The 26,453-nt window shown below is 38.3% G+C and overlaps 1 protein-coding gene across 6 annotated transcripts in view; it reads right to left on the bottom strand.

Annotated features, from left to right (window-relative positions):
- The window catches only part of CPLANE1 (ciliogenesis and planar polarity effector complex subunit 1), a 50,474-nt gene extending 25,598 nt beyond the window's left edge, over positions 1–24,876 (bottom strand). For all 6 annotated transcript variants that reach the window (XM_081881307.1, XM_081881311.1, XM_081881309.1 and 3 more), the window contains exons 1-25: positions 24,737–24,876; positions 23,417–23,549; positions 22,932–23,051; positions 21,885–22,111; positions 21,020–21,126; positions 20,308–20,464; positions 19,832–19,935; positions 19,562–19,744; positions 18,705–18,954; positions 17,743–17,901; positions 16,003–16,748; positions 14,423–14,634; positions 12,666–12,746; positions 11,702–11,860; positions 10,790–10,945; positions 9,990–10,218; positions 8,995–9,134; positions 7,766–7,983; positions 7,333–7,497; positions 4,807–4,945; positions 3,649–3,758; positions 2,649–2,810; positions 2,390–2,498; positions 1,824–2,142; positions 47–965 (exon numbers count right to left, since the gene is read on the bottom strand). In XM_081881307.1, coding sequence (XP_081737433.1) covers positions 47–965; positions 1,824–2,142; positions 2,390–2,498; positions 2,649–2,810; positions 3,649–3,758; positions 4,807–4,945; positions 7,333–7,497; positions 7,766–7,983; positions 8,995–9,134; positions 9,990–10,218; positions 10,790–10,945; positions 11,702–11,860; positions 12,666–12,746; positions 14,423–14,634; positions 16,003–16,748; positions 17,743–17,901; positions 18,705–18,954; positions 19,562–19,744; positions 19,832–19,935; positions 20,308–20,464; positions 21,020–21,126; positions 21,885–22,111; positions 22,932–23,051; positions 23,417–23,549; positions 24,737–24,817 — 5,385 coding nt within the window. In that variant the 5' untranslated portion in view covers positions 24,818–24,876. The remainder of the gene's footprint in view (positions 1–46; positions 966–1,823; positions 2,143–2,389; positions 2,499–2,648; positions 2,811–3,648; positions 3,759–4,806; positions 4,946–7,332; positions 7,498–7,765; positions 7,984–8,994; positions 9,135–9,989; positions 10,219–10,789; positions 10,946–11,701; positions 11,861–12,665; positions 12,747–14,422; positions 14,635–16,002; positions 16,749–17,742; positions 17,902–18,704; positions 18,955–19,561; positions 19,745–19,831; positions 19,936–20,307; positions 20,465–21,019; positions 21,127–21,884; positions 22,112–22,931; positions 23,052–23,416; positions 23,550–24,736) is intronic.
- Between the last annotated feature and the right edge of the window lie 1,577 nt (positions 24,877–26,453).

Here is a 26,453-nt window from a genome sequence, read left to right as displayed (position 1 = left end):
TATTAGCTAGCAACCAAACCTGGTGGGTTTAATTTCTCTTACTTACCCAAAGATGGATATTTTGATTTTGTGATTCACTGGAGAAATTTTGCTCTAAAAGCCACAACGATGTAAGTATGGCAGATGCAGATGTTTTTACATGCATCATTGGCTGGCATTCCTGAAATGGCTCTGTGGAGATGGGATCATAAAGCAGTCTTCTATCAGACCATCTGATCATCCATTCAAGCAAGCGAGCTACGTTGTTAAATTTAAAGTTCATATCTGGAGTTGGTTCTGTTCTTTGTAGAATATTGGTTACCTGAACTGCTTTGTAGATATATCTATGAACAGGAGCTGTTTGGGGGGAAGAAGTTTGTTCAGACAAACGCTGAGTGAATACAGGCGCAAGAGTTTTTTCTTTACAGGAATCTCGTGCACCATAAATTGATTGCTGGCTTAGACCAAATAATCCTCTTCTTGCAGTGAGTTTCATCACTGAGTCACAAACAGAAGTCTCAAGCACAGCTGGTTTATTAGAAACCTTTTTCTTATCATCACACAAAGGATCCAGATTAGCAGCACTGGGATCAAAAACAGGAGCGTAGCAAGAACCAGCCCTAAAAACTTGTTGGCCTTTATTTCTGATCTGTCGACGTTTCAGTGTTGTATGAACATCAAAAAGGAAAGAGTTGAGTTCATGTTCCCTAAGGAGTGTGGAAAAGCTCCTCAGAAAAGGAATCATAGAGTCTTTATGATTGATCAGATCTCTTTCAAGCATGTATGTTAAAAAGAGATCTAAAAACTTAACGTATTCGTCATCATCACGTTCAAATTCCCATTCACCGACTAGAGGCAAAACATGCTGATTGGTTAAGTCTTTGCAGTTCTCTTTTATAATACTTTTCCCTTCTACGTTTAAGTCTTTTAGCTTTTCAGTACTTCTATCGTATCCAGTCAATTCTCCTGCACAGTTGGACACTTCTCTACAAGAAATCACAACAAACAGATTAGAAAGGGCAATCAACTAACAAATGACCTCTTTTTCTTGAAAAACACGAGGGCCACCAACCTGGTAGCCACAGATTCTGCGTTAGAAATCCTTACACTATTATTAGAATACCAGATGAAAATAGTCCTGCACCAATTATAGTGGTACTTCAGGTTACAAATACCTCGGGTTACAAACATTTCGGGTTACAGACTCCACTAACCCGGAAGTAGTACCTCGGGTTAAGAACTTTATCTCAGGACGAGAACAGAAATTGCGCGCCAGCCGTGGCAGACCCCATTAGATAAAGTGGTAACTCAGATTAAGAATGGTTTAAGGTTAAGAACGGACCTCTGGAACGAATTAAGTTCGTAACCAGAGGTACCACTGTATAGCTATCAAACTAATGTCAACTCCATATGGAATCACAATTGTTAACTGAAACTGAAAGGATTATTAATTATACCTTAATATGATCATTTCATAACATTTTAAAAATGTCTTTCTGGTAGGGAAACAACATTTTTCAATCAATGGAGGCTGACATAATGTTGGGCAGGCTACAAATAAAATTAATAATAATAATAATAATAATAATAATAATAGTTACTACTACTACTCTACTAAGTTTCCATGTAGTTCCCACACTGATGGAGCTACAGAAGCAGAATTGCTTGTTACTATCCAATGCACCCCTACCTGGGAATACACTCCACTGAATACAGTGCAGCTTATTTCCAATTAACTATGCGGAACAGTTACATTGGACTTTTCTCGACTGCCCAAGTATTAACTGGCTATGAAGGGCTGGAAGGTGAAATGAACTATATTCAGCAGTATCATAAACTCATACTTGTGATGTTCTTGCATCTGAGAAGAAACGTGCCTTCTTGTTTCTTCCATCAGAAAAGCTTCTGAGATTGAGTCTGCTGTTTCAGCATCACTATAAACCTGAGAGTTTCCCAGATCTGAAATTGTGCTTCTGCTTAGACTAGTTCCCAAAGAAAATCTATCATAGCAATAAGCTTCAGGATCTTGTGTCTCCTCTTCTGGTGGCTCCCAGATGCTTCTTTGATGGGGTCCTATATTCCTTATCACACGCTTTAATGTTTTCATATTCACTTTGTGCGAAGCCTGTATTACAACAGACATTATTTCTTCATTGTTGGGACCTAATCAAAGAGACATGAGATTTGTTACTATGCTTTTTCTACAGAGACTACAGTATATGTAAACAAATACATACAAAATGCCTTTCAAATAACATATGACCCTTTGAACATTTCCACCCTTTGAACATTCCACCACTTTCCAAGAAAGGGGTGGTTTTTTGGTTTGCTTTGTGTTGTTGTTGTTTTTTAAGAAAAATGCAGATAAGTTAGTTGTCCACTTTGTTTTCTTCATCACCACTAATGGTACCTTTGACTACGCAGTGTCTAAGTCGCTGGTGCAGAGCATTATATTTATCTCTTAATGGGACTCTCACATCATCAGGGTTTGGAAATGCTTTTACCAAAATTTCTGCCACCTGTACAAAAGAACAATGTCAAGATAATTTTAAGCTACTTAACATAGGTTCTGGAAGATCTACACACAACAACAAACACGAAAAAGAAAATATTAATAAAGGAAGCTAAACTCTGTAATCCCCTATAATTTCTGATCTAGGTAATATTACCTTTTTGGTTGGTGGCAATTCTCCAGTAAGGCTTAAAATGATATCCTGTACAAGTTCTTCAACATTCATGAACCTAGCAAAAGGGAGCATTCGGCAAGCCCACTCCAATGCACTGAAAGAGTGTTCAACTATACAGGCATCAAATTCAGTTGTCTTACATTCCTAAAGAAATAACACAAAGCAATAGGTGTAAAAGTCTCAAACTACCTGTGATGGCAGCAGACCTATTTGTTTAAACCTCGGTATGTCCCAATAACATATAAAATGTGGAATTGGGTTCAAGTCCCAACTTTAGGAGCAAAAAGGAGAGCATAGGTTAGGAAAACTAAACTCTCCCCCTCCACAAGCTTCCCTTCCTCCACATTTTCCCCAGATGATACTCAACACTAGAAGCAAGTTCAACTGGAAGATACATGAACATGTTCTCTGTTTCTTTTGGGTCCTTGAGAGATGTGTGCAGCTTCTCACCTGGCAAGCCCCAGGTAAACAGAGGACATGCCTGAAGACTTGGAGACTGTCTTCAGTTCTGATGCTTCTATGTCCCCCACCCCACACACACTCAGAAAATTTAGAGGAAGGGCTATAGCTCAGGGGAATAACATCTACTTTGAATGCAGAAGGTGGTAGGTTCAATCCTCAGCATCTCCAGGTAGGATTGTAAGAGACTACTGACAATAGTGAGCTAGATGGACTACTGGTTTCACTCAGCATAAGGCAGCTTCCTAAGCATGCCTGAGAGTGCAGGCTGTGGAAAGAGTTCAGCGCTGTTACAAACTCTGCTTTGGCTTTTAAAACTGGACACACACCCATTTTACAAGTGAGTGGGGTGGATCTGGGCTAAAACTAAGACGTCTGCATTGTATCTATATTCTGAGCCTCAGTCCTGGCTGTTGTTCTTTTTTAGCACAAACATGTCATTTATAAGATGGCCATTTAAGAGCAATGGAGAGATGACAGCATAGTTGCCTATGATGTTAAAGTTCTATGCTATTAATATTACCTTCTGATTTTCCAAGTTCTCTCTTGCAGTTTGGTACCGTCTGCAACTGTCAGATAATCTTTCACGAACATGAAACATCCAACACAATGCGCATAGTTCTCTAAAGCATGCTGTGAGAGGAAGCCAGTGAGATAAAGTTTTGATCGAGCAAGAGAACAAGAATGTTGTAAAATAAATATAAATTATCAACATTTTCACTAAAAATCATTAACTTATAAGTGGCAGTATCTAAACAAAATGTTGGTTTTAAAAAATGATATTTGCTCACAGACTATTGTAGCAGCATGTTTTGTCAATAAGCTTCAATTGGAAATACTAATTTTTAAGTATATTCCTCATCCTATGGGCAAGCAATATTTGATAGACTTTCCTGGGGGAAAAGACAGGATTAGTACATAAAAGGGAAACAAAGATTTAGGTGATAAAGTGGTTCATTGCACCTTCCAGGTTCTTAAATAAATCTGACCACATTCCCAGATTTGGGGTAAATTAAAGTAGCCTACAAACTCCTATAGCTTATAATGGTGCATTCATGTTGGAATACAATTTTGCATCAGGTGGCATTTCATCAAGGGAGAGGAAAATCAAATGTTTTTCTGCAAAATTCACATTGGTCAGACTACATTCACTTTAGATGTCTGCAGGAAGCTTCATGAATTTCTGTTCAGAACTGTTTCATGACATAAAAGCCCCCAAAGAAAAAAGGATTCTTTACATGTGGGGACTGAACTGGCTGTGCTTCGCAAGAGGTTCCTTCTAACATTGATGAATACACCCTTAAAGTACTTCTAGTGGACAGACCTGTCTATTGATTGAAAGTCACCATGTAAAGAACTGGAGCTGAGAATCTGACTCTTTGTTTTTATACTCTTTTCAACAACAGGTCAAATATTATATTTAGTACCGTACATCATTTTCAAGTCTTAGGAGAACAAAGGTAGCTTTCACAGTAAGTGATCAGTAAAATGGCAAGGAGTTGGAACAAAGGGTCTTTGCTATTTTCTAGGCTCATTGGCTAAACTAGTAGACAAATACCTTCAGAACGAAGGGTGGCCTGTTTCAAAAGGACCATTGTGAATAGGCATTGCCACTCCAACTTGACCTTTTACTCCATTTCAACAATTTACAGCATCTGTGCACTTTTCTCTAGATACAAACCTATAGTTTTACATGAAACACTGTCAAGTCCATGATCACCAGAAGATGTAGGCCTTAAGAACACTGTATGACATTTAGAATAATTAAGCAAATTTTCTGGAAGAGCACTTAATGAGGGAAGAGCACCTTTCTTGCGAATCTGAAAGAGTGGAAAAAAGCAAAGGTTACAAGAGAACAATTTAGATCAGTGTTTCCCAACCTTGATGCTCCAGCTGTTTTTGAACTACAACTCCCATAATCCCTAGCTAGCAGGACCAGTGGTCAGGGATGATGGAAAGTGTAGTCCGAAAACAGCTGGAGACTCAAGGTTGGGAAACACTGATTTAGATAAACAAGTGTTCCTGAAAAGACAGAGGTGTTATGTGTCCCAAGTTCTCATTTCTGGGACGTCTGGACATTGTTACATGTCCCTAAAGAAGCATTTTCATCTAGGTTACATGGATGCTGACTAGGCCAGAGACATAAAGGATTACAAATCAACAGGTGGCTTTCTCTTTATGTTTGAAAATGGTCTTGTTTACTGGGTTTTGTTTACTGTAGCTTTTTCTTCCACAGAGTCAGAGTACATAGCTGCAACAGAGGCATGCAGAAAACTGGTCTGGATTGACCAACAGACTATGGACTTTGGGTTGTTTGGGGAGAAACCTGTCTGATTGATGGAGCACATCCAAAGCTATTCAAAATTATCTCAGAGCAAGAAGTTTCATGCAAGAACTAAACACATTATTAGGATGAAATACCACTATGTGAGTCAGGTGATATAAGATGAACTTGCTGAATTGGCACACTGTCAAACCAAAGAAATGAAAGCCGACATTCTCACCAAGCCCCTACTAGGAGAGTTTCAAGAACCTTCTTGTCAAGATGGGATTATGGTTGGTTCATTAATTTACATGCAATTGTTATATTTGCCTGGGAAGGGTTTATGAGATAATCAGCCTCATATTACCAACTTGCTTACATTTAATTAATGAATGAAGGGGTAATGCATGAAGAGTATGCTGTCCTGACAGGCTTAGTTAAGTCACTCCCCCATACCTTGGGAGGAAAAGTTATCAAGGTTTATCAAGCTTTTTGTTCCTCATCATTCTACCATGTGAGCTATGACATGTAAATTGGTCTGGGCTGGTTGCTGCAAGCTCAGACTGCATGGTTTTCTACAAAACCATCTTTGTGTTTCTATGAAAATATTTTAGAAACATTCATCACTTTTGAATCTATATTTTACTGCCTGTGTTTTCTGAATGCTGTATGGGAAAGCACATGAATCTGACCTTTGAAGAATTTGTAAATACAGTTATACCTCGGGTTGTGCCAAACCCGGAAGTACCGGAACGGGTTACTTCTGGGTTTCAGTGCTCGCGCATGTGCAGAAGCACTGAATCGCGTCACGTGCGTGCACAGACACAGCGTTGCGGGTTGCCTCCTGCACGGATCACGTTTGCAACCCGAGGTTCCATTATAAGCCATTTTTAACTTTCCAAATGTGTGGTCTCTTTATAAGCTAAGGAAAGAGAGGAACTTTGCAAGCAACTTAGAAGGGGATATTTTAAAGGTCTAACAGTCGATAATTACATGCTTTAAAGGTAAAGGTAAAGGTACCCCTGCCCGTACGGGCCAGTCGTGTCCGACTCTAGGGTTGTGCGCCCATCTCACTTAAGAGGCTGGGGCCCAGCGCTGTCCGGAGACACTTTCGGGTCACGTGGCCAGCGTGACGAAGCTGCTCTGGCGAGCCAGCACCAGCGCAGCACACGGAAACGCCGTTTACCTTACCGCTTTAAAGCGGTACCTATTTATCTACTTGCACTTAGGGGTGCTTTCGAACTGCTAGGTGGGCAGGAGCTGGGACCGAAAGACGGGAGCTCACCCCGCCGCGGGGATTTGAACCGCCGACCATTACGATTGGCAAGTCCTAGGCACTGAGGTTTTACCCATAGCGCCACCCGCGTCCCTCTTCATGCTTTACTTTGTTGCATATTTTAATTTTAAATCTTTGCTGGGGTTCTCACACCAAAGAGTTCTTGCCCCAAACCTGGATCTAGGCAACCAGGAATTCTCCTTTTTATAACATTCCCCACCTTTGCAACCAACTTTTAAAGCCCGAAATATCTGAAAGACTTGCCTCCCTTCCTACAGACCCTTTTGAGTGCCAAGATTGGCAGAGGGGGCCCACTTGGTACTTTCTCTGCCCTCATAGGCTTGAGGGCTGGAAGCCCGGGAGAAGGCATTTTCTGCAGTGGCCCCTAAGCTGTGGAACTCACTCCCCCCCAAGGTGCATCTGGCACTTCATTATACACCTCCCATCAAATGCTAAATCTGCACCACTTTACCCTGGCTATTGACACTTGAGGTGCATTTTATAGATCCCACCTTACATTTATTTCATAAAATTTATTCACCACGTAAAGTGGTTTACAAAAAGATAAAACAATAAAATCAATAAAAAATCACAACCACACTTAGCAGCTTACAAAAGTTAGTTATTATCAGTTATAAGAAAAGTTTAAAGCAATTTCATCAGTATACCTTTTGCATTATTTTCCGTGCCCGTTTCAGCTGCACAATATACCACTGAGCAGCAGGGAAAGAACAGTGTGCTGCCCGAAAAAGGAGAAGAATTCGCTGAACAACTCCAGACACCTTCTGCCGACAAACTCTCTCCATTCTTAATGCTAAATCAATGTGTTCTTCCTAGATATTGCAAAATTAAAAGGGGATAAAGGGTATAGCAATGAACAATGAAAATGAGTGCAGTGCAGATTCTCCACTCAATTATCTCCACCCTAACCCTTTTTCTATATTTATGGCTGGAATTCTAAGAAAAGCTTAATGGGCTCCCCCAAAAATACACCCCCCCCCAAAAAAGCAGGATGGATTCAAAATCCAAAAGCAAAAGAAACAGTGGGTCAAGTGTAGACAAAATAGAAGAAACAATCAAATGGCTTCCAAATATACTTACTTCACCAGGAAATGATGGTTGAGGACAATATAAGGGTGGTGCAGGAAGATATAAGCCATCAGGCACCAAACCACAAAACTTTCTGCTCAGGTCTTTGGCAGAGTCCACCAAAAGTTGAAATGTCTCTGACAGTATGTCTGTTTCTGCCATAACAGCTGCTTTCAGTATTTCTTCTATTGAACTAAAAATTACATTTACATCTTCCTCTTCAATAGGATCTAAAGACAGACAGCAGAGGAAGTAATAAAGCAAATGCAATAATAATGCTTCCTATCAATGCTTAATAGCACTGGGGGGATAGTGCTCTATGGGACCCTATAACATAACCACCATGGGCTCAAAGAGCAGTTTGCTAATACTAATCTCTGGACATGAGTTTGCAAGTAGGATGAAAACCAAGGTGACACAATGCCCTGGATGCTCCAGCAAGATACTGTGATTAATGGTATCAAAATCTCAGGTAGAAGAAACAGTCACACTCCTCCTGTCTCATCTCTCTCCTGATGAAGGTAATTCCTCAGGGCAACTAATGATGATTCAGTCCCAAATCTGAGCCTGAACCCAGAATGAAATGGATCTATTCTAGACAATTTGCTTCCTCCAGAAACATCTGTAGATAGATGCTCCGCCATGACCCAAGATACCTTATTCCAAAATGGAGTGTTAGCATGTTGATGACAGCTGCTGCATTTCATTGGGTCCAGGCCTGGCTTTTCAATGAGTGGACAGAGTATTGCTTCTTTCGAGACTGTGGGTACCAAGCCATCAATATGTCACCCAGGCCTACTGCTATCTTACAAAGTTCTATATGCATGCATGAGGCAATCTCTGAGTATGTGCACGGTACTCTTGCTTGCACACAGATTTACCTTATTGCAACCTACTGAGGTGAAAAAACTTTACAAGTAGAGGCTACTTCATATAATTTTTTTTGGCTAGGCTAGAGCCTTTCTTCCATACAGCTACGTGAGTCCCACATGAAGACAGATCTTCCATCTCAATGAGAATTGAATCATAGTTCATATAAAAAATGCAGAAGAGTGGAAAGGAATAACATGGACACGCAGAAACTCTGACTAGATAATTAAACAAATGGCATTCACATTAGCATCTCTGGTCATTCCCTGGTCATGGAAAAGGGTCACATATTTGCATGAAATCATAGCATTTCCACAAATGTGTTAAAAAACAACTTCAAGAAAATGAACTCAGATGTATAAATTGCACACCTGTGAACTGTTTGCATTTGGGGTCTCCTTCATTTGATGTTTCACTGTTGACTGGCTTGCCCAAAAAAGATTGTAATTTTTCTTGAAAGATTTGTGTTGGAGTCAAGTGCAATGGCATGCAGAATTCTACTTTTTGTGACCTGAGAGTGAATCAAGAAAAAGAGATTAGCTTGTCTCTAACTGTTGTTCTCTGAATGACTTTTGTGCAGTCATATATGGGATCTATGGAAGTACAGTGACAATTCAAAGTTTGACAGGCACAGAGAACATCTGTATTGTGTAATGATCTGAAGGGCTTTAGGACTAGTTCTTTCCCACTTGGTATTTTTAATACTTTCAAATGGCGGACACAGATACTTCATAATTGGTGACCAGAGGGCTAATGACTGCTTTGCTCAACTGATGTTACAATAAGGATACAAGACATCCCCGTTTCCCAGGGACAGTTCTCGGATTTACAAATCAGTCCGCATACAAAATCCATTGAAGTTGAGAACTGTCCCCGAATTCATTGAAAAAAAATATGGTAACCTTATGTTACAATTACTGCAGCTATCATGTTACAATTACTACAGCTATCAGCTAGATGCACCACCACTGGAATTATAGAATGGAAGGCACCACTGTCATTATCAAGCTATGTCTATATGGCACTCCTGGGAACTATGCCTTTCAGTTAATAGATGTATATTATCTGTCCTAATCATTCCACCACCCAATAATACTGCACTCCTATCTCTATGTGAAAGAATCAGGTTGAGGGCAGGAGTCAAAGAAGCAAAGAACATATCTTTTTACAAACTACTATTGTCCAAATCACCAACACAAGACAATGTCATATTTCTTCTTTTACAAAAATAGGGATAATAAAAGATAGATATAAAGACATTCAGTTAATTTTATTGTAAATAGTAGATATTATATGTCTATAACATGATAAACATCGAAATAACACTGCAGCATGCAGTTCTGTAATTTATACACACACAACGTACGTTGGGAAGCCACTGCTACTTTGACAATACAGTTGATAAGCCACCCCAACTGAAACAGCCATTTTCCAGTCTCCAAGTTTATGTGCTAGCCACACAGCTTCCGGAATTAGTCCACCAACAAGCAACAAATCAAGAGCATATTCAACTGTCCAGACGCACGAGAGACCATGGTCCCTAACTGCATTGGTGACTATGGAGTGCTGCAGTGGAACAATACGAAGACACCTGTCTAAGATACAAAGGAAGTTTATTAGTTATCTATGTTTGCTTTGTTGTATAACTGATTCCTGTATGATTTCCAAAGGAGTTCTACACATCTTTAAGTGGAAAATCCCCTGAGTTCCACGCAAATTATTACTCGCAAATAACTGTGAATTACAGTCTTCATAATGCAATGTATCATTCAGACCATGCTTTTTGTGGGAATTACCATGACTCTTGATTTTTGCTGTTCTTCCCTTTCCCCACTTATTTTTAATTGTTTGTGCTAGAACAGAAATGTGAATGCACCTCAAAAACTCATAATGAGAAATGCATTCACAAAGGAAAGTCAATCTACACTCAAAAAATTACACAAGATAAGAGAAGGAAGGATTATCACTCCAATGTGTGTGTGTGGGGGGGGGAGGTTAGAGTTTTTATAAGATGAGCCTGAGACAAGAGACTCTAAACTAATATAAAAATGGCAGATATGAAGTTTTGAGGAAAACTCTTCTCCCACTAACATCAATGGAGCTTAGAAATCCTAACTCTGTCTGGATGATAGTAAACCAGAACATGTGACAGCATTAACAGAATACCTTGTCTGATATGAAGCGGGGGTAAAACATCAACATTATGTGGAGGAAGCACATAAAGTGGTTCATTAGTGAAGTAAGCTGCCATGAATCGTGCCAGAGACCGAACCACTGCTAATATAGCTTCAGTATGAACATCTGTTATCATCTGCTCAGCACCTAAAAAGAGTTTAAAGAGTCTTATATAAACAAAATATCTGCTATAGAAATAAAAAGATATAACTAATAAATTCAAGCCTATCAACCCTCATTGCTACTGAAGGCAAAGGTACATTACATATTGTGCTGAAATAATTCTTTGATCTTTCCAAAATAAAACCCTAGAAGCCTCTTTCGTACATCAACTTTGCCTTCCTGCATGATGACAACTCATACGTAAGCTTCACTCTGTGGAATTCCTTTAGTAAGAATTCAATGACAATAAAACTTGATTAACTGTGCAATCTTACATATATTTACTGAGGTACAAGTCCCACTAAGTCCAACAGGACTTACTTTTTAAAAAGTGTATATATGATTACAATGTTATACTTGATTACACCAAACTATAGTTATTAAATCACAGCCAGATATTAAGCTTGAAGGACAATATCTCATTCAAACTAATGGGACTTTTAAATCTGACCTTTTAACCATCTTGCTAACTATAAAAGACAGCTGTTTGTCACCATACCTCTACAATTCTGAGGGAAAGATATATTTAAAATAGATAAAGGGTTCTTAAAGGGACTTTTAAAAAATAAGCAACTAACAGATGCTTAGTCAAGTCTTAAATAAAAATTCTATAATCACTATAAAACAACAAAAATACCACTCTATTGCAATAATGTTACAGTTTTAAATAATGGGATAAAATGACAAATTTTGTTACACATCATTCATTTAACTATACTAGGATATTCCACATTCACATACCTGACACATCATCCCTTTCAGAAATTTGAGTTCGTTTTAGAAGCTCGCTCACTAGATGATCGCACAGACCCTGAGCCTCATTTACATTGTAGTGATATAGATGGCAATATAATATAGCAAGATAATATCGAGTTTGAAGAAAAGGTATTCTCTTTCCTCCTGTATTAAAAAGCGAAATAATTATCCAGTTAAAAATATAAACCCTGGAGATGTAATGAAAAATAAACCCAACCTATATGAGTGTACTAAGGTCTCCTCACCCACCCACCCACAGATGTACTATCACATTCAGAAGGAATAAATAAGGTGAATAGGATTATACAGGACCAAAATCAACTCCACTGAATTTTTTTTCAGAGTTACTGTTAACAGTAATTCAAACATGAATGGGTCCATATTGTTTGAATAATGCTCTTCAACTCCAGTACTTCAAAAGACACAAAGCAAAGAGAAGCTGAACAGGTGAAGGTTCTCTAGTTACTGTGACAGAAGAAATGCAACTGTCAAACCGAACATTTGCTTTAATTTATTGCATTTATATCCCAGCCTTCTTCCAAGAAGCTCAGAACGCTGTATGTGGGATCCCTCTACAAACAACAACTCTGTAACGAATGCTAAGGTGATAAGCAGTGATTGGCACAACATCACATATGAAGCTTTGTAGTTGAGTGGACATTTGAATATGAATCTTCCCAGTTTTACTCTTAATACTGTAAAGTAGGGTTGCCATTTTTCAAAAAGTTAAAACTCAGATACAAATGTTGTTGAGCTTCTCTTGCAAAATCTATAACAACAACAATGAAGTTATTGCGCTATTTTGCAGGAAATTCGCCAAAATCTAGACTTCCAACATTGGTTGCCATATATCCAGATTTCTCCAGATATTTCAGTGATTTCTGCCCAGACACTGCTTCTGACTGCAGTATTCCAGTGAGAATAAGCTTAGAGTTTCTTATTACCTTACCTTTTCCTTTTATTTCTTGAAGAGCTCTCTCCCATGCCTCCACTGATTCTTTATAAGACCCTATTAGAAATTGCTCCTCACCTAAATAAATAAATAAATTTCAGCCAATATTCAATACATTTCTTAACATATAATAAAAGGGTAAGGCTGTTGTCACACAGCAGTTCACTTGACTGCTAAGGGATGCTGCTGCTAACTAATGTGATGTCAGACTACTGAGAGCTGCTGGACCATGACAGCAGCATTGGAGACTGTCTTGTCTTAAGGTGGAAGAGAGACAGAATCAAGCGGACAAGTAATCCAGGGAGGAATATTCAGGATAGTCTAGGGCAGCTCCCAAGCAACTATCCTACTCTGTTGCTGTCCACCTCACAGTGATGACAGCATTTCGGCCTCAGCACTGGAGTGTGTGGATGAAAGAGAAGAGAGAAATGGATGTAGCATGAAGGCCCCAGTGAAATGCAGAGGAACTCTTCCAAGGGAGCTGGAGGGGAGTGGAGAGTGGTCTGCAGAGCTCTAAAGGGAGTAGGTGGGTTTGGCAAGATCCAAGAGGGTGGAGGATTTGGATACATAAAAAGCATCATAAAACTGCCACAATGTTCAATGCTACCCTCAGCTGCAAGCTGTAAAACATATTATTTTAAGCACAGGATATTTTTGGAGAAAGGAAACGAATTTTAAATTGTCAGGTTTCTAGACCAGAAATTTTGTTATTTATTAATTAGAAATGTTTCTAATTAATCAGGTTTATTAGTTAATTAGAAATGTTTGGGACAATGTCCCTACAAAGCGGTTTCTAGCAACAGGGAAAATAATTACAATAAAACGTGTAAACTACAAATAAAAGCTAAAGAAAAAGTAAAATACAATCTTTATTAAGAGTCATATTATTTGCCCTTATTGAAATCAGAACTGCCTCCAGAAATCAGTTCAGGGATTACACAACCTCCCCAGGATTAGTTCACTCAAACATATCACAGTGGTGTGTCATTTGCATAATAACAACAGCTTGGCACAAACACCAGATGACCTTTCCAAGCAGTTTTATGCAGATGTTAAAATGTATAAGGAGCAAGCTAAAAAAACAACCCTGCAGCCAAGGGATAGTCTCCCAGCCCCACCTTCTGGACATGCTCCCCCTGAAGGGATCAGAGCACTGTAACATCCTTGCCACAATTCCTACTCTGGCAAAGCAACTCATAAGCATACAATAGTCAATGGTATTGAAAATCATTGGTTCCAGGAGAACCAACAGGGCCACATTAGCGTGATGGAGGCAGCTGCAAACTGAGCTGAAATAGAATGAAGAATTCAGTATAATGCCACACTCTCTGGACTTGAGATGCCACCACCTTTTCAAGTACCTTGCTAAGAAACTTGATACTGGATAATAACTATTAATCTCAGTAAAATCTAAATTGCTTTCTTTAAGAGAAGTAAAATTATTGCCACTTCAAAGTTGTATGGACATCTTTACCCAACCAGGATAAACCATCTGAAGGTTCAAAATGGAAGGTCACTTCCGTTATGTATCACAACAACATAATGCTTCCCAACTATTGGCTAAGCAAACTCTAAATGCTAATTTAACTGACATACTAAAACATGTGCAATTACAAAATTAATAAAATACGGAGCTGACTTTTTGTCCCACTCATTATTATTGCAGAAGAATAGTATCAAAATTAAGTTGAAGCTCAGGAAATTGTCCACTGTTACAAAAATCAACTGATCACAGTGTTCTGCATGATACTAACCAATCACAGAGTTGAGTTTCAGTATTCGTTCTAATCTTTCTCCTGAAGACTGTAAAATTGCCTGTGTATGACTTGCCAGTGCTTCAACGGTTGGTCCTTCATATGTAATTTGTATTTCAGTTACTGGCTTGCTTGACTTATGCTCTTTTCTCCTTAACTGTGTCCAGTACCAAAGGACATGCTTATATAACAGTTGCCACATTACAATTACCCTGAAGTACAGAAAGAATCAAATATTTACAGTAAAAGTCAGCTCAGAGAAAATTAGTGATGCTAATATGCTAGGAAATAATGCCTTAATACTTGCAGATTATGTTTTAAATCACTTATCAGTGAATTAAACTAGTAAATCAGTTTATTAACCCTATCAGATACTTCAGTGCATTATCACAATTTTAATGGTGTCCTACTTTTATTTACCTTCTGTTAAATTTATTATTACTAGTTGTGGTGAAAAAAATAACTCCCAATATTTCCCTGCTAAATATACTGTACATAAATAAATTTACTATGATCAAGATAGATAAAAGTTAAAAAACAACTTATTAACTCAACAACACTAAACTTCTATAGAATGTGGATTTCTGAGGTGTTAATGTTTATGTAAAGGACACAGAAAAAGTCTACTTAAACATTAATTACATTTACAGATAGGTAGCCGTGTTGGTCTGACTTTTACTGTGAAGAAGTGTGCATGCACACGAAAGCTCATACCAAGAACGGACTTAGTTGGTCTTTAAGGTGCTACTGGAAGGAATTTGTTTTGTATTAATTACATTGTATCTGCAACATTTTTCCTTAGCCATAAAGTAATCTTTTATAAGATTGGATACCACTGACAACTGTAGCCCATTTAACTAAAAGCCAGATAAGGAAGCTATTATCCAAGTAATAATTAACAATGGCATATGTATGGTGGGTGCAACTTTTTGAATTTTTGCGTTGACCATCTAGGCCTAAGTAAGAACTTTTAAGATCCTATGAAAAAACTCCTCTCCCATCCCTTAGAAATCCAGCAAAGTCTAATATCACACAATGTCACAAAAAAGCTTTAGGACTATCCCTCTTAGAATGGCAGTCAATGACTAGCACATACTGTATGTGATATCTTTAATTTGATTGGGTGTTTTATTTTAATTGCAATAGCTACCCAAGACCCTGGAAAGGAGTAGGAAAGAAACTGAATAAACAAAGGCAATAATATATTTTGCAACTCCCATTTTATGCAACACAACACAATGGTTGGGATCCAAAGAACCATGGAACTAATTCTGAGCCCAACAAAGGGTGAACACAGATTCTTTCGAGCAGCAGCTTTGAATGAGATGAGGGGAGAGTTATAACACAGCATGAAGACCCACTGTTAAAAAAAATGTTATATTTGATTTGTACGTGTAAACCAAACCTAAAATACCCTTACCTTTAAAAAAAAAAAATCTGGCCAATGGCAGTCTTCTTATTTTGTTCAGAATTCAAGTAATCCAAAAATCTCTATTTCTTTCATTCAATACAAATTTTTTAAAAATATTTAAATACTATTACAAACTATAAAAATAAGTTTTCAAACAGATAATAAATACCTCTTTTCTGAATTGTTGGACAGGTTTACAGCTGGAGGAGAGAGCTTCAGTATGCAATTCAATGCACAGAAATGCTGGTGGCTGCTCCAATCAATAGCTTGAAACACAGACACAATTATGGAATCAAACTCCACCTGATTATTAACATCTGGGGCTGCTGGAAGTATCTCATACTGAGATGCGTTCTTGCCATTTAAAAAATGAGTAACCATCTTCAGCAGAGAGAAGCCTCCCAAAAGATTATTGGAGAACAGTTGGTTTTGTTGTTCCACAAGCATCAGTTTTAGGGCCTGAAACGTGAACTTCATCAAATGTCCCAGAATTTGTCTATGCTTACCCTCCCAACTTAGAAGAGACAAAAATTGCTGGAAACATTTTAACACTGACTGTATCCAGGTACAATTCCGGACAGGGTGATCTAAATGTGCAACATTAAGTTTTGCATACTGGAGAATGTTAAAAAAGTATATAATGCAACGTATGGTACAATTTAACAAAGTGTCTCTTTCTTGCATGTTTCTTGAAATCCCTACTCTCCAAGCTGCAATTAGATTTTTTTGGATATGGTTCAGTTCCAAAGCCGTGTCATCTTCTTCTCCTGTTGCATCCATTGCGTGAATGGTGTCAAACATGGATGCAAATTCCAACCGGCCTTCATCAGTTACAAAAGTATCTCCTTTTTGGCTCCCCAAAATAAAGGAATAACTCTGAAACAGCTTGTCACAATCTGATTCTTCTTCGTAATCCTAAATTGAAGATAACATTACTCATTATCTGATACATGTGAATTTTATCACACATTTGTATAAAGAAGTACCCCACATAATTGTTCTGGGAACTGTTTCACAGGTACTAGTGCAAAATGTTGCACAATAAATATGTGGAGCTATGTCACTCAATGTAAAACTTAACGTATAATCCAGGCTACTGTTATGGTGCATTTTGACATGTCTTGTATTGTATAGAGATGGATGAGGATCCATAGATTTTTCCCAATGCAAACTAAACCTTAACAGCTAGGCTGCAGATACATGTCAAACCAAACTCAAAACAACTGCAATCATTTCACCAGAACAAAGCAATCCCAGTGTCTGGGGCACATACAGTTCCACATTACAGACTTTGCCATGGAATGGGGAACTGTTTGCACCCTAGTCATTAGTATTTGCTTTGTGAACATATAAGGGATTTATGGTTGCATCTCACAGTAGTTCTACTAGTCTACTAGTAGACCAATTAAAATTAATGGACATGACAGATCTATTAATTTCAATGGGTCTAATCCTGAGCATAATTCAGCTGGCTACAATAGCTATTATTCCATAATACCCATCAATTAACAAGATAAATCAATTATATGAGATGGAGGCTGATAACTCAAAATGAGGTGAAGGGTAGGTTTCTTGTCTTGTTGGTGATGTGAAGTATATAATGGTTTGACATGCATTCAAGAAAATGAAGGGCATATTTGTACTTAGAACAAAAGTGAAATTGCCATCACAAGCCAAGCTAGGAGTCCCAAGTCATAAATTGGCTTATAAGCACATATATGGAGGAAGTGGGAACCTTATTTTATTATTATAGGTATCATATCAGGATTTATTTATTTTTAAAGATGTCTTCCATGCAACAGAGCTGACATCTATGCAGATCAGAAGAACAAATATATGTGTTATATACTATTATTCTAATTCATGTTGCGTTATATCAAGAAACTAGCATCAAAGGAAACTCGAATACCTGCAAGTGTGTTACTTCTCCATTTAGCTCTACTGTTTCCTCCTCTTCTTGCAGAAATTTTGGAATGGTAGAGAAAGCAGAGCTCTGACTTTGATTGTGTTGTAACAGGTTAGCTTTTAAGGAGGACAGTGATTGCAATGGCAGCCTTTTCTCCTTGGACTGTTGGAAACAATGTGTTAGTTTTATTATCCTATTTTTATATTCTGAACATCTGAAAGATATTGATGAATGTGATGCTGAAGCTGACAGTGCAGATGGATCACAAAAATATTTCAAGAGATGAAACTTTTAAAAGAACATGATTAAGATGGACTTGCTGGGCAGTAAAAACAGTCTAATCTATATTTAATATCTAAGATGTTTATAAATACAGACTGCAGTTTTATACACTTATAATTGGAAATTTTGTCTTATTTCTCAGTACATACACAGAGAATGATTTGACAGGATCAAGGAAGAGGAACTTGTTGGAAACATCTTAGCAAAATATCAATAAATATATACAAGACTACCAGCAGATAAGCATGCAAAAACAGAAACTTTTAAAGACTTCAGATTATTATTGAGATTATATTTGCGTTTGTGTGTGTGGCGGCATTGATTTGCTTGGATGTCATTACCGAAAAACCCTTCTCGCTCTTACCAACCTTGCTTCTGATGTTATTTTGAGAAGGGCATTGGACAATGATCTTGGCAGATAGGCTGGCTAATGTGAACATTGTGGGTGCTTTATTCCACATCACACAATTGAAGAGATTCAAACACTTTATTCTGAACAGAAACCTAAAATTAACTTTCCTTCTCAACACTGAGTAGGCTAAAGCAATGTAAGTATTTAATCATGGAATAAGTGAATTGTCCTAATGTGACTAATTAATAATGTCTAGAACCAATTCCAGGCAAGAATCTAAGAACTATACTATTAAACCTATGTTGCAGTAGAAAACCAAATGAAACAATACCTTAGATTTAATCAAGCTGTGGTGCAGTTTTTCAAGCCTCTGGGCTGAATCAAGCAGCAAAGACCTCATATATGCCGAGGGTGAGAAACCATCATAAAATTTAAGAACGGTGATTATATACCCATCAGAGGCAATGAAGAAGGGTAAACTTGGATGTGATGCTACAGAAAATCTCTGCCTCATTAGATCCCCTTCAGAGGCTGATGAATCATTAGAATGATTCAGATCTTGCATCAAAGAGTTCTGTGATCTAACAGATAAAATACTAAATTATCAGAAAAGTAAAGTAAATGCAGTTCTGTAACACAAAAGACCCTGATGTTGGGAAAGATTAAGGGCACAAGGAGAATGGGACGACAGAGGATGAGATGGTTGGACAGTGTTCTTGAAGCTACCAACATGAGTCTGACCAAACTGCGGGAGGCAGTGGAAGACAGGAGTGCCTGGTCCATGGGGTCACAAAGAGTCGGACATGACTAAACAATGTAACACAAAATCCAGCTCAGATTAATATCTTCTCCTACACTAGCACAGCAGTTGCCAATCTGGTGCCCTTGAAATGTTTTGGGCTACAACCCTCATCAACTCCACTCAGTCATGCTTAAAAATACATAATTGATCCTAATAGTGGCTTAAGTAATTTGTACTTACATGATGAAAATGTCATTTGTTCAGCAGGAAAAGCCATTATAAGAAATAGGAGAGAACTATGAATGAGAAACAAGATATTGAGAAGAAAGACACAGAAAAAGCAAAAGAATTATTTGAAAGGCGAAACATTTAAAAGAGAAGAAATGAATGAAAGAAAGAAAGATATGAGCAAACGAATTTAATAAACCACATTATGACTGTCTCACCTGTATGTTATTAGTGGATGTAGAGGAATAAATTCTGCTGGTCCAAATTCTACAGAGCAACCATATGTTACTAAAGTAAGCAATTCACCCAAACAAGTCATTAAGATCAGTGATCCACGTTTTAACATACAAGCCAAAAAAAGGCTATCATGAGTCCAGCTCATGTCAGAAATCCAATAGGATCTAAAACAAAAACAAATATCACCTTCAGACATCAGTATCCAGCTATCCAAATATGATTCTGAAAATTCTGAAAAATACTATACTAACCTTATAAACTTTGACTGAATTTTGTGTTTCTTACTACCACAACCTTTAAGGCTACCAGAAACTGCAATGAAATTTGCTGTGCTCATAAACAAAATCTGAGTTGCCTGAATTAAAAAAAAAAAAAATGACAAAAGAAAGAATGGTTAAACTGCATGCAAACCAAGCAACATAAATTATAATGATTAATTAACACTTCACAGCACATATATAGCTTTCATTAGAAACTTACTGGAATAATCTAATATATATATAGCACATATAACTTCAATTGCTGAATGTGCTGATCTGAAGCACTGATGTACGGTAAATAACACAATACAAAAGAACTGCATACTCCTTCTCTAATTCCTTGTTTTTATTACTAGCCCCTTGCTGAAGTATGAAGGTAGCCCAGAAGACTGATTTGCAGCATCACACTTAATATACTTTACAGTATTAACAAGATCACTTTTGCTTTATACTACTAATATTTGTACCTGTAAATCCTTCTGGTTGACACCTATTGCTAGAACAAGCCCATCATTTGAAAATGCAGTAAGCAAAGCACCTCTTGATTTTATTGGCTTACAATGGGGAGCCAAACTAGACAAAGAACATGTCCGCTGTGTCCAGTGTATCAGAAATGGAAAAGAGCTACATAAAACAAAAATATATATAGATAAGAACATAAAAGGAAACATTATTTCTGGATGTCTGTAAGTTAAGTGGCTGATTTCCCTGTAACACTAAAGCATAGATACATGACCTTGAACAGGCTTGAACAAAGCCTCTGTCCTCCTGTCTGGCCAGGAGAACTTTGGTAGAGTTTAGTTTAGCAGTATGCACCAACCACATGACTCAGCTCAAATCCTGATTCAGTGCTTTGGAAAACAGCACAGTTTAGCATGGACTATTTCATGCCCAATTTGGCTCGGGTACAAATCCCAGTTTGGAAAAACAAAAGAATCTTGTATCCCTGTTCCGTATTATGGGGAAATTTAAAAAACATCAACAACCTTTTTCAGCATACGTTACAATCCTACTGTACATTCAATCCCTGCACATATAAAAGCACCTTAATTAATGCAGAATTATTTTTCTTGATTAAACTATCTACATGTTATTCAAATGATGGGGCAGCAAACATTGAAGTTTTAAAACCAAGTCTTAAAAACCTATATTAAAATTGAATTAATGATTTAATCTTACCAAGCAATCTTTAAACCGTTTTCTTGCCATTTAATTTCCAAAAGTGTCAGCATTAAATGCTCCTGAGAATAAAATGCAAAACAACACAAGCAGCAGTCCCCCAGCATCTGCAAATGAATCAAAATAATGCTTAATAACTCTACTTGGATTTCTTAAATGACTCATATACAAGCCATATTTTAAGGTCAAATCAGCTGAAAGCAATTAACATTTCACCACATGGTTTGTATAATTCGCATGGAGCAAGAGAATATATAAAACATAAGCTTTCACATCTTACAGCTTGATGATTTAAGCAAAAATTACATTGAGATTTTGTGTTCATGCAGTATTATAGTGAGGTCTATTTTTTGTTGTCTAGGCATAAATAGGATAGGGTATATTTACTATTGCCCTGTGCACAAATCATGAGGACACTTCTACTGCAGGCACATATGGTGAGGATCAAGATACCAGACACTGATTTGTCATAGACCATCCTTGTCCCACAGAAGCCTCAAAATTAAAAGCAAATGTTCACTTAAGGTGTTGTTGTTGTTTAGTCGTTTAGTCGTGTCCGACTCTTCGTGACGACATGGACCAGAGCATGCCAGGCATGTCTTCCACTTTAGGTAGCTAGTAACAAATGCGCAGTGCCTTTTGGGATTGTGCACCACCAACTCAAGATGCCTTGTTAAGGACTCAATCCAACCCAGGCCATGTGAAAATCTCACCTAAATCACCCTTATTTGCCTCATAATTCAGAAAGTACATAGAGCTGGTGAACTTCTACTTTCCACTACTTTTCCATAACAGAAAGGTCACTATGCATTTTACACACACAGCTTACTGAATCTATATAAATTAGACCGATTTTATTGTTTACCTCATTTTGGATGAAGTCAACACTCACTGACGTTTCTTTCTCTTCAACAGATGGTAATACAACTGATGCGTCAGGAATAATTTGTGACCACTGTCCCATTACACAACCTTTAGATGGTGTACTTTTACATTCCTCACTTTCCCATAGAAAGATACTGGCAGTTGTCGTAGTGAGAAGAACCTTATTTCCATCATCAGAAACATATAGGTATAATCTCATTGAACAGTCTAGAAAATAATGTTGTGTTAATGCAGCATCTCATTCTTTACATGATCTATCCAAAAAACATTGACAGTTTTAATAGTTTTTGACATTAGCTACTGTGCTAACTTTTTATTGTATAAAAGTCAATGAACACAATACAAAGATTAAACCTAGGATATCATGTTTAGTACTTATAATAGCACAGAACAAAGAAAGCCTAGCATATTTCACTAAGAAGCAGTATAATATTTTTATTGCCCTCAACATGATTATGATTACCTTCTAAAACAGGGGTATGGAACCTCTCAACCATGGGTCAATCTTGGCCTGCCAAAGGGTCCAAATAAGGCCCATTATGCCATTTCCCGCCAAACACACCCATCAGGCCATTGGCTGATGTCAGCTGATATGTGGGGTTCAATCCTGCTAGGTGCTGCGTCCTCAGCACATTCCCTGGTATGAATGTCCTGGTGGGTGGAACTACCCAACTATCAGTCATGTGACATCATGACAGCTGATCATTGATAGGTGGGTGGCCATGCCCACTAACCAAAGTTGGCCCATGAGCGACGGGGTGATAAAGATCTGGCCCACTGGGCCAAAAAGCTTCTCTATCCCTGTTCTATAAAAAATACATTATATATGCTAAGGTTTAGCTTAACAAGTCATTTCTCTTTGAAATATAAACACTATTAAATAACTCAGAAAGTCATGAATAAAAGCAACATTTTCATTTTTAGTTGTTAAATGATAAGCAAAATTGTAATGTTTGATAAAAACTTTTTTTTAAACAAAATAAACAGGGGAAAGGAAAATGTTAATCAAAATATTGAATATTCCTACCTTGTGCTGCTAAAACCACCTTTTTACATTCTTCAGCTGCCGAGACAGTTTTTATAGTGTCTTGGTCTTTGTTCCAAAGAAAGAGTTCTCCTGTTTTAAGTATTCCTGCCAACCAAGCTCCTGTTTGATTAAAGAGAATTTTGTTGTTCAAAGTGCAAGATTTTAGACAAATAATACTATTTCATGCATATTTACTCAGATGGGAGTAAACTAGGTTCAGTTAGCTTACTCCCAGGGAAACATGCATAAGACTACACTATTTCCCCCCCTTTGGTCCCAAGTCGTTACATAGTTTTAAATCAGAACTATATTGAGGGTAAGGTGGTAGCAGTGGAAACCCTTTACTTGTTTATTTATTTAAGATACTTAGATACTGCCCTCACAAAGTAGAGAGCCAGTACATTTTTAATTGTCAGAAACACAATTCATTTAAATAAATTCAAAAAATAAAATCATGCAACAACTTGTTAGTGCTAATACTTAACCATTTCTTGAAGTTGTTAAGACAACAACATTCTTCAGCAAGGGATGTAACTGGGGGATCTTCTTTGTCCTCCCCGAAAGCAGATTAATTTCATTTATACTTTTGTCATCTAAAAGAAAAACAGCCTCCTTTTCCTATTATAAAGAAAGAAAGCCTTTTATTCAGGTACCTACTTCCACATTTTTCCTGAAAACTAATAAGCACAACTACTGTATACAGTGGTACCTTCGGTTACGAACTTAATTCGTTCTGGAGGTCTGTTCTTAACCCGAAACCATTCTTAACCTCAGGCATGCTTTTGCTAATGGGGCCTCCCACTGTTGCTGCGCCACCAGCGCACAATTTACATTCTTATCCTGGGGCAAAGTTTATAACTTGAGGTACTACTTCCGGGTTAGCGGAGCTTGTAGCCCAAAGTGTTTGTAACCTGAGGTACTACTGTAATGCTAGAATTACAGAAACAGAAGCACAAAATTGTAAAAAAACCACACCATGCTTGCATTCCAATGCCTTATGTATACAGAACTTTCGCTCACACTTACAAAAAGACAGTTCCCCACTGCTAAAAGGGTCTTTTGCATATCACAGAAAAGATGTAACATAGAAGTTCCTACATAGGAGGACTAAGAGAACACTGCAGCTGCTTCCCCAAGTGGCTCAGGCTTGTTTGACAACAAAGAGAAACCATGTCATTAGTGTAATCAGCCCAGACCTCTACCAATAGAGATTCAGCGATCACCTTCTGCAACAATTTTTGAACACCTGCTGAAAACTCTTCTATTCCACCAGGCCTATGCAGGCAATTAAGAATTCATCCTTCCACAATGTTTATTGATACTTGTTTTTAACTTTTTAGCTTTTAAATTGTTTTTAACTTTTTACACTTTTATTGTATGGTTTTTATCTTTTTAATGTTGTAAACTGCATTGATGTATTTTTATAATTTAGCTGTATACTTTTTTTTGTATAAATAGATGAATAAAGGAATGGACAGTGTCTTTTAACATATGGAAACAAATCATATGAAAACTAAGATTAACAGAATTCCTACACATTTATTTATTTATTTCATATGTAAAGAATTTAAATCTTGTGAAACGAAGTTGCAGTTGCAGACATAACCATAATATGCCCCTGTATTTCCTAACAAATCTGTATTTTTATTACTGGTCTCTAAAGGATGAGTTCTTTGCAATATAACCAAACACAGAACACAATTTAATCGAGCACTTTTAAGTACTATTTACTTCAGCCAGGAGGCTGAATTCTAGAGGTGTTGTGCCCCTACTGTATCATACAAAAATAGCAGATGATTGATTACCTGTCCCAGCCAAGTGATTTGAGGCCATGGCTTCCTTTGCTTGATACATGTAGAAGTTAGAACTTCCAGTTTAATTTCCATGATTATTAAAAGGTAGTGTAGCCATTAAACTTTTCAAAAAGGGAACGTCGTTTTACATGACTGTAAAAAAGAAGAAGCACATAACTATAGAGACATTCAAATTTATAGAACAACTTCTATCACATTAATGTACACCATTGTAAAAAGAATGTAAGAGAAACTGTTGGATCAGACCAAAGGCCTATGTAGTGTAGCATCTTGTCTCACATAGAGCATCTTGTCTCCTGCTGCTGTTCTCCAATGACTGCATACTGCCTCTAATCCTGGAAGCAGCATATGGTCATAATGACTAATAACCGTTATCCACCATCAATTAGTCTAATCCTTAAAGCAAAATTGGTGGCAGTCACTACATCTTATGCTAGTGAAGGGTGAAATTTAACTATGAGTTGCTGCTGTGTTAAATAGCATTTCACACCCTGGGGTTCGAGCACTGAGAAAAGGATACTTGATACACCTTTATCATGTCCCACCCTTGCTCATCTCCTCCCCCCTAACTTTTCCTCATAAGGAAATTGCTCTAGCCTTGATTATTTTGATGTTATTTTTGGGGACAGGGGCATTTGCTGTTATCAAGCTCAGTCTGTCTACTTTCACGTAGGGGGGGTGAGGAGTGTGGGCAAAAACAAAACAAAGAGCGGTTAAGAGGGACCACAAAACCCATAACTGGATCGGGGAGCAGGATAAGCATCCGTTCCCTACACAGGTGAGGTTGGTACTTCTGTCAGCAATGAACCTTTCCCAGCTCCGCGATATCCCTTCTGAGAGACAGCAACAGACAGTGGCGTAGCGTGGGTTGTCAGCACCCGGGGCAAGGCAAGTAATTTGCGCCCCCTAACCTGTGGATTTGCACCCCCTAACCCGTGGATTTGCGCCCCCTAACCCGTGGATTTGCGCCCCCTAACCCTAACCCCCAGATGTTGCGCCCGGTGCGGCCGGCCCCCCCTGCACCCCCCACGCTACGCCACTGGCAACAGATTCATTATACACTGTATTCTAAGTGCTATCAGCATCATCATCAGCATCAAATTTAATATTTATTAAATTTATATGCCGCCCTTCACCTGAGGATCCCAGGGCGGTTTCCAGCATCCAGACACAGAAATACATAACAATAAAGCAATGATCCACCAGGTCACAGATGGTTTAGTTAGAATAACTGCACCATTAGAGATTTTATACAATATACAAAGCTGCCGACCAGCTTTGTCTGCCTACCCCCTCTCTCCATACATACAGTATAGACAGACAGACAGACAGACAGACAGATGAAGCTGCCGACCAGCTTTGCCTGCCCCCCCCCCCCATATAAAGGAAGCTTTGCCTGCCTCCCCCACTCAACCTTGGGCATGTAGGTTCAGTCCACCCCCGGCTGGAGAAGGGATAAGCGCATTTTTGTGGGAAATAGAGAGGTCGAGGGCGGGAGAGCTCTTCCCTAGCCGCCTCCTTTTCCTCATAGCGGGCGCCGCCTTCGCGGACCCACCGTGCGCGTCGTCGTCTCGTCACCGCCTCCCTCTCCCCCTCAGCACCAACGGTTATCCTGCCTCGCGGCTCCCAACTGCCTCCCGAACGTCCAACCGCTGGGGTGGGGGAGGAGCTGAGCGACCGAATGCGCATGCGTCGCTCGGCGACCGTT

The sequence above is a fragment of the Podarcis erhardii genome (assembly GCF_964252035.2).
Source record: "Podarcis erhardii genome assembly, chromosome: 11".
Classification (NCBI taxonomy): Eukaryota; Metazoa; Chordata; class Lepidosauria; order Squamata; family Lacertidae; genus Podarcis; species Podarcis erhardii.
Note: the sequence above shows the minus strand (reverse complement) of the source record. Positions and strands in the feature narration are given on the sequence as shown.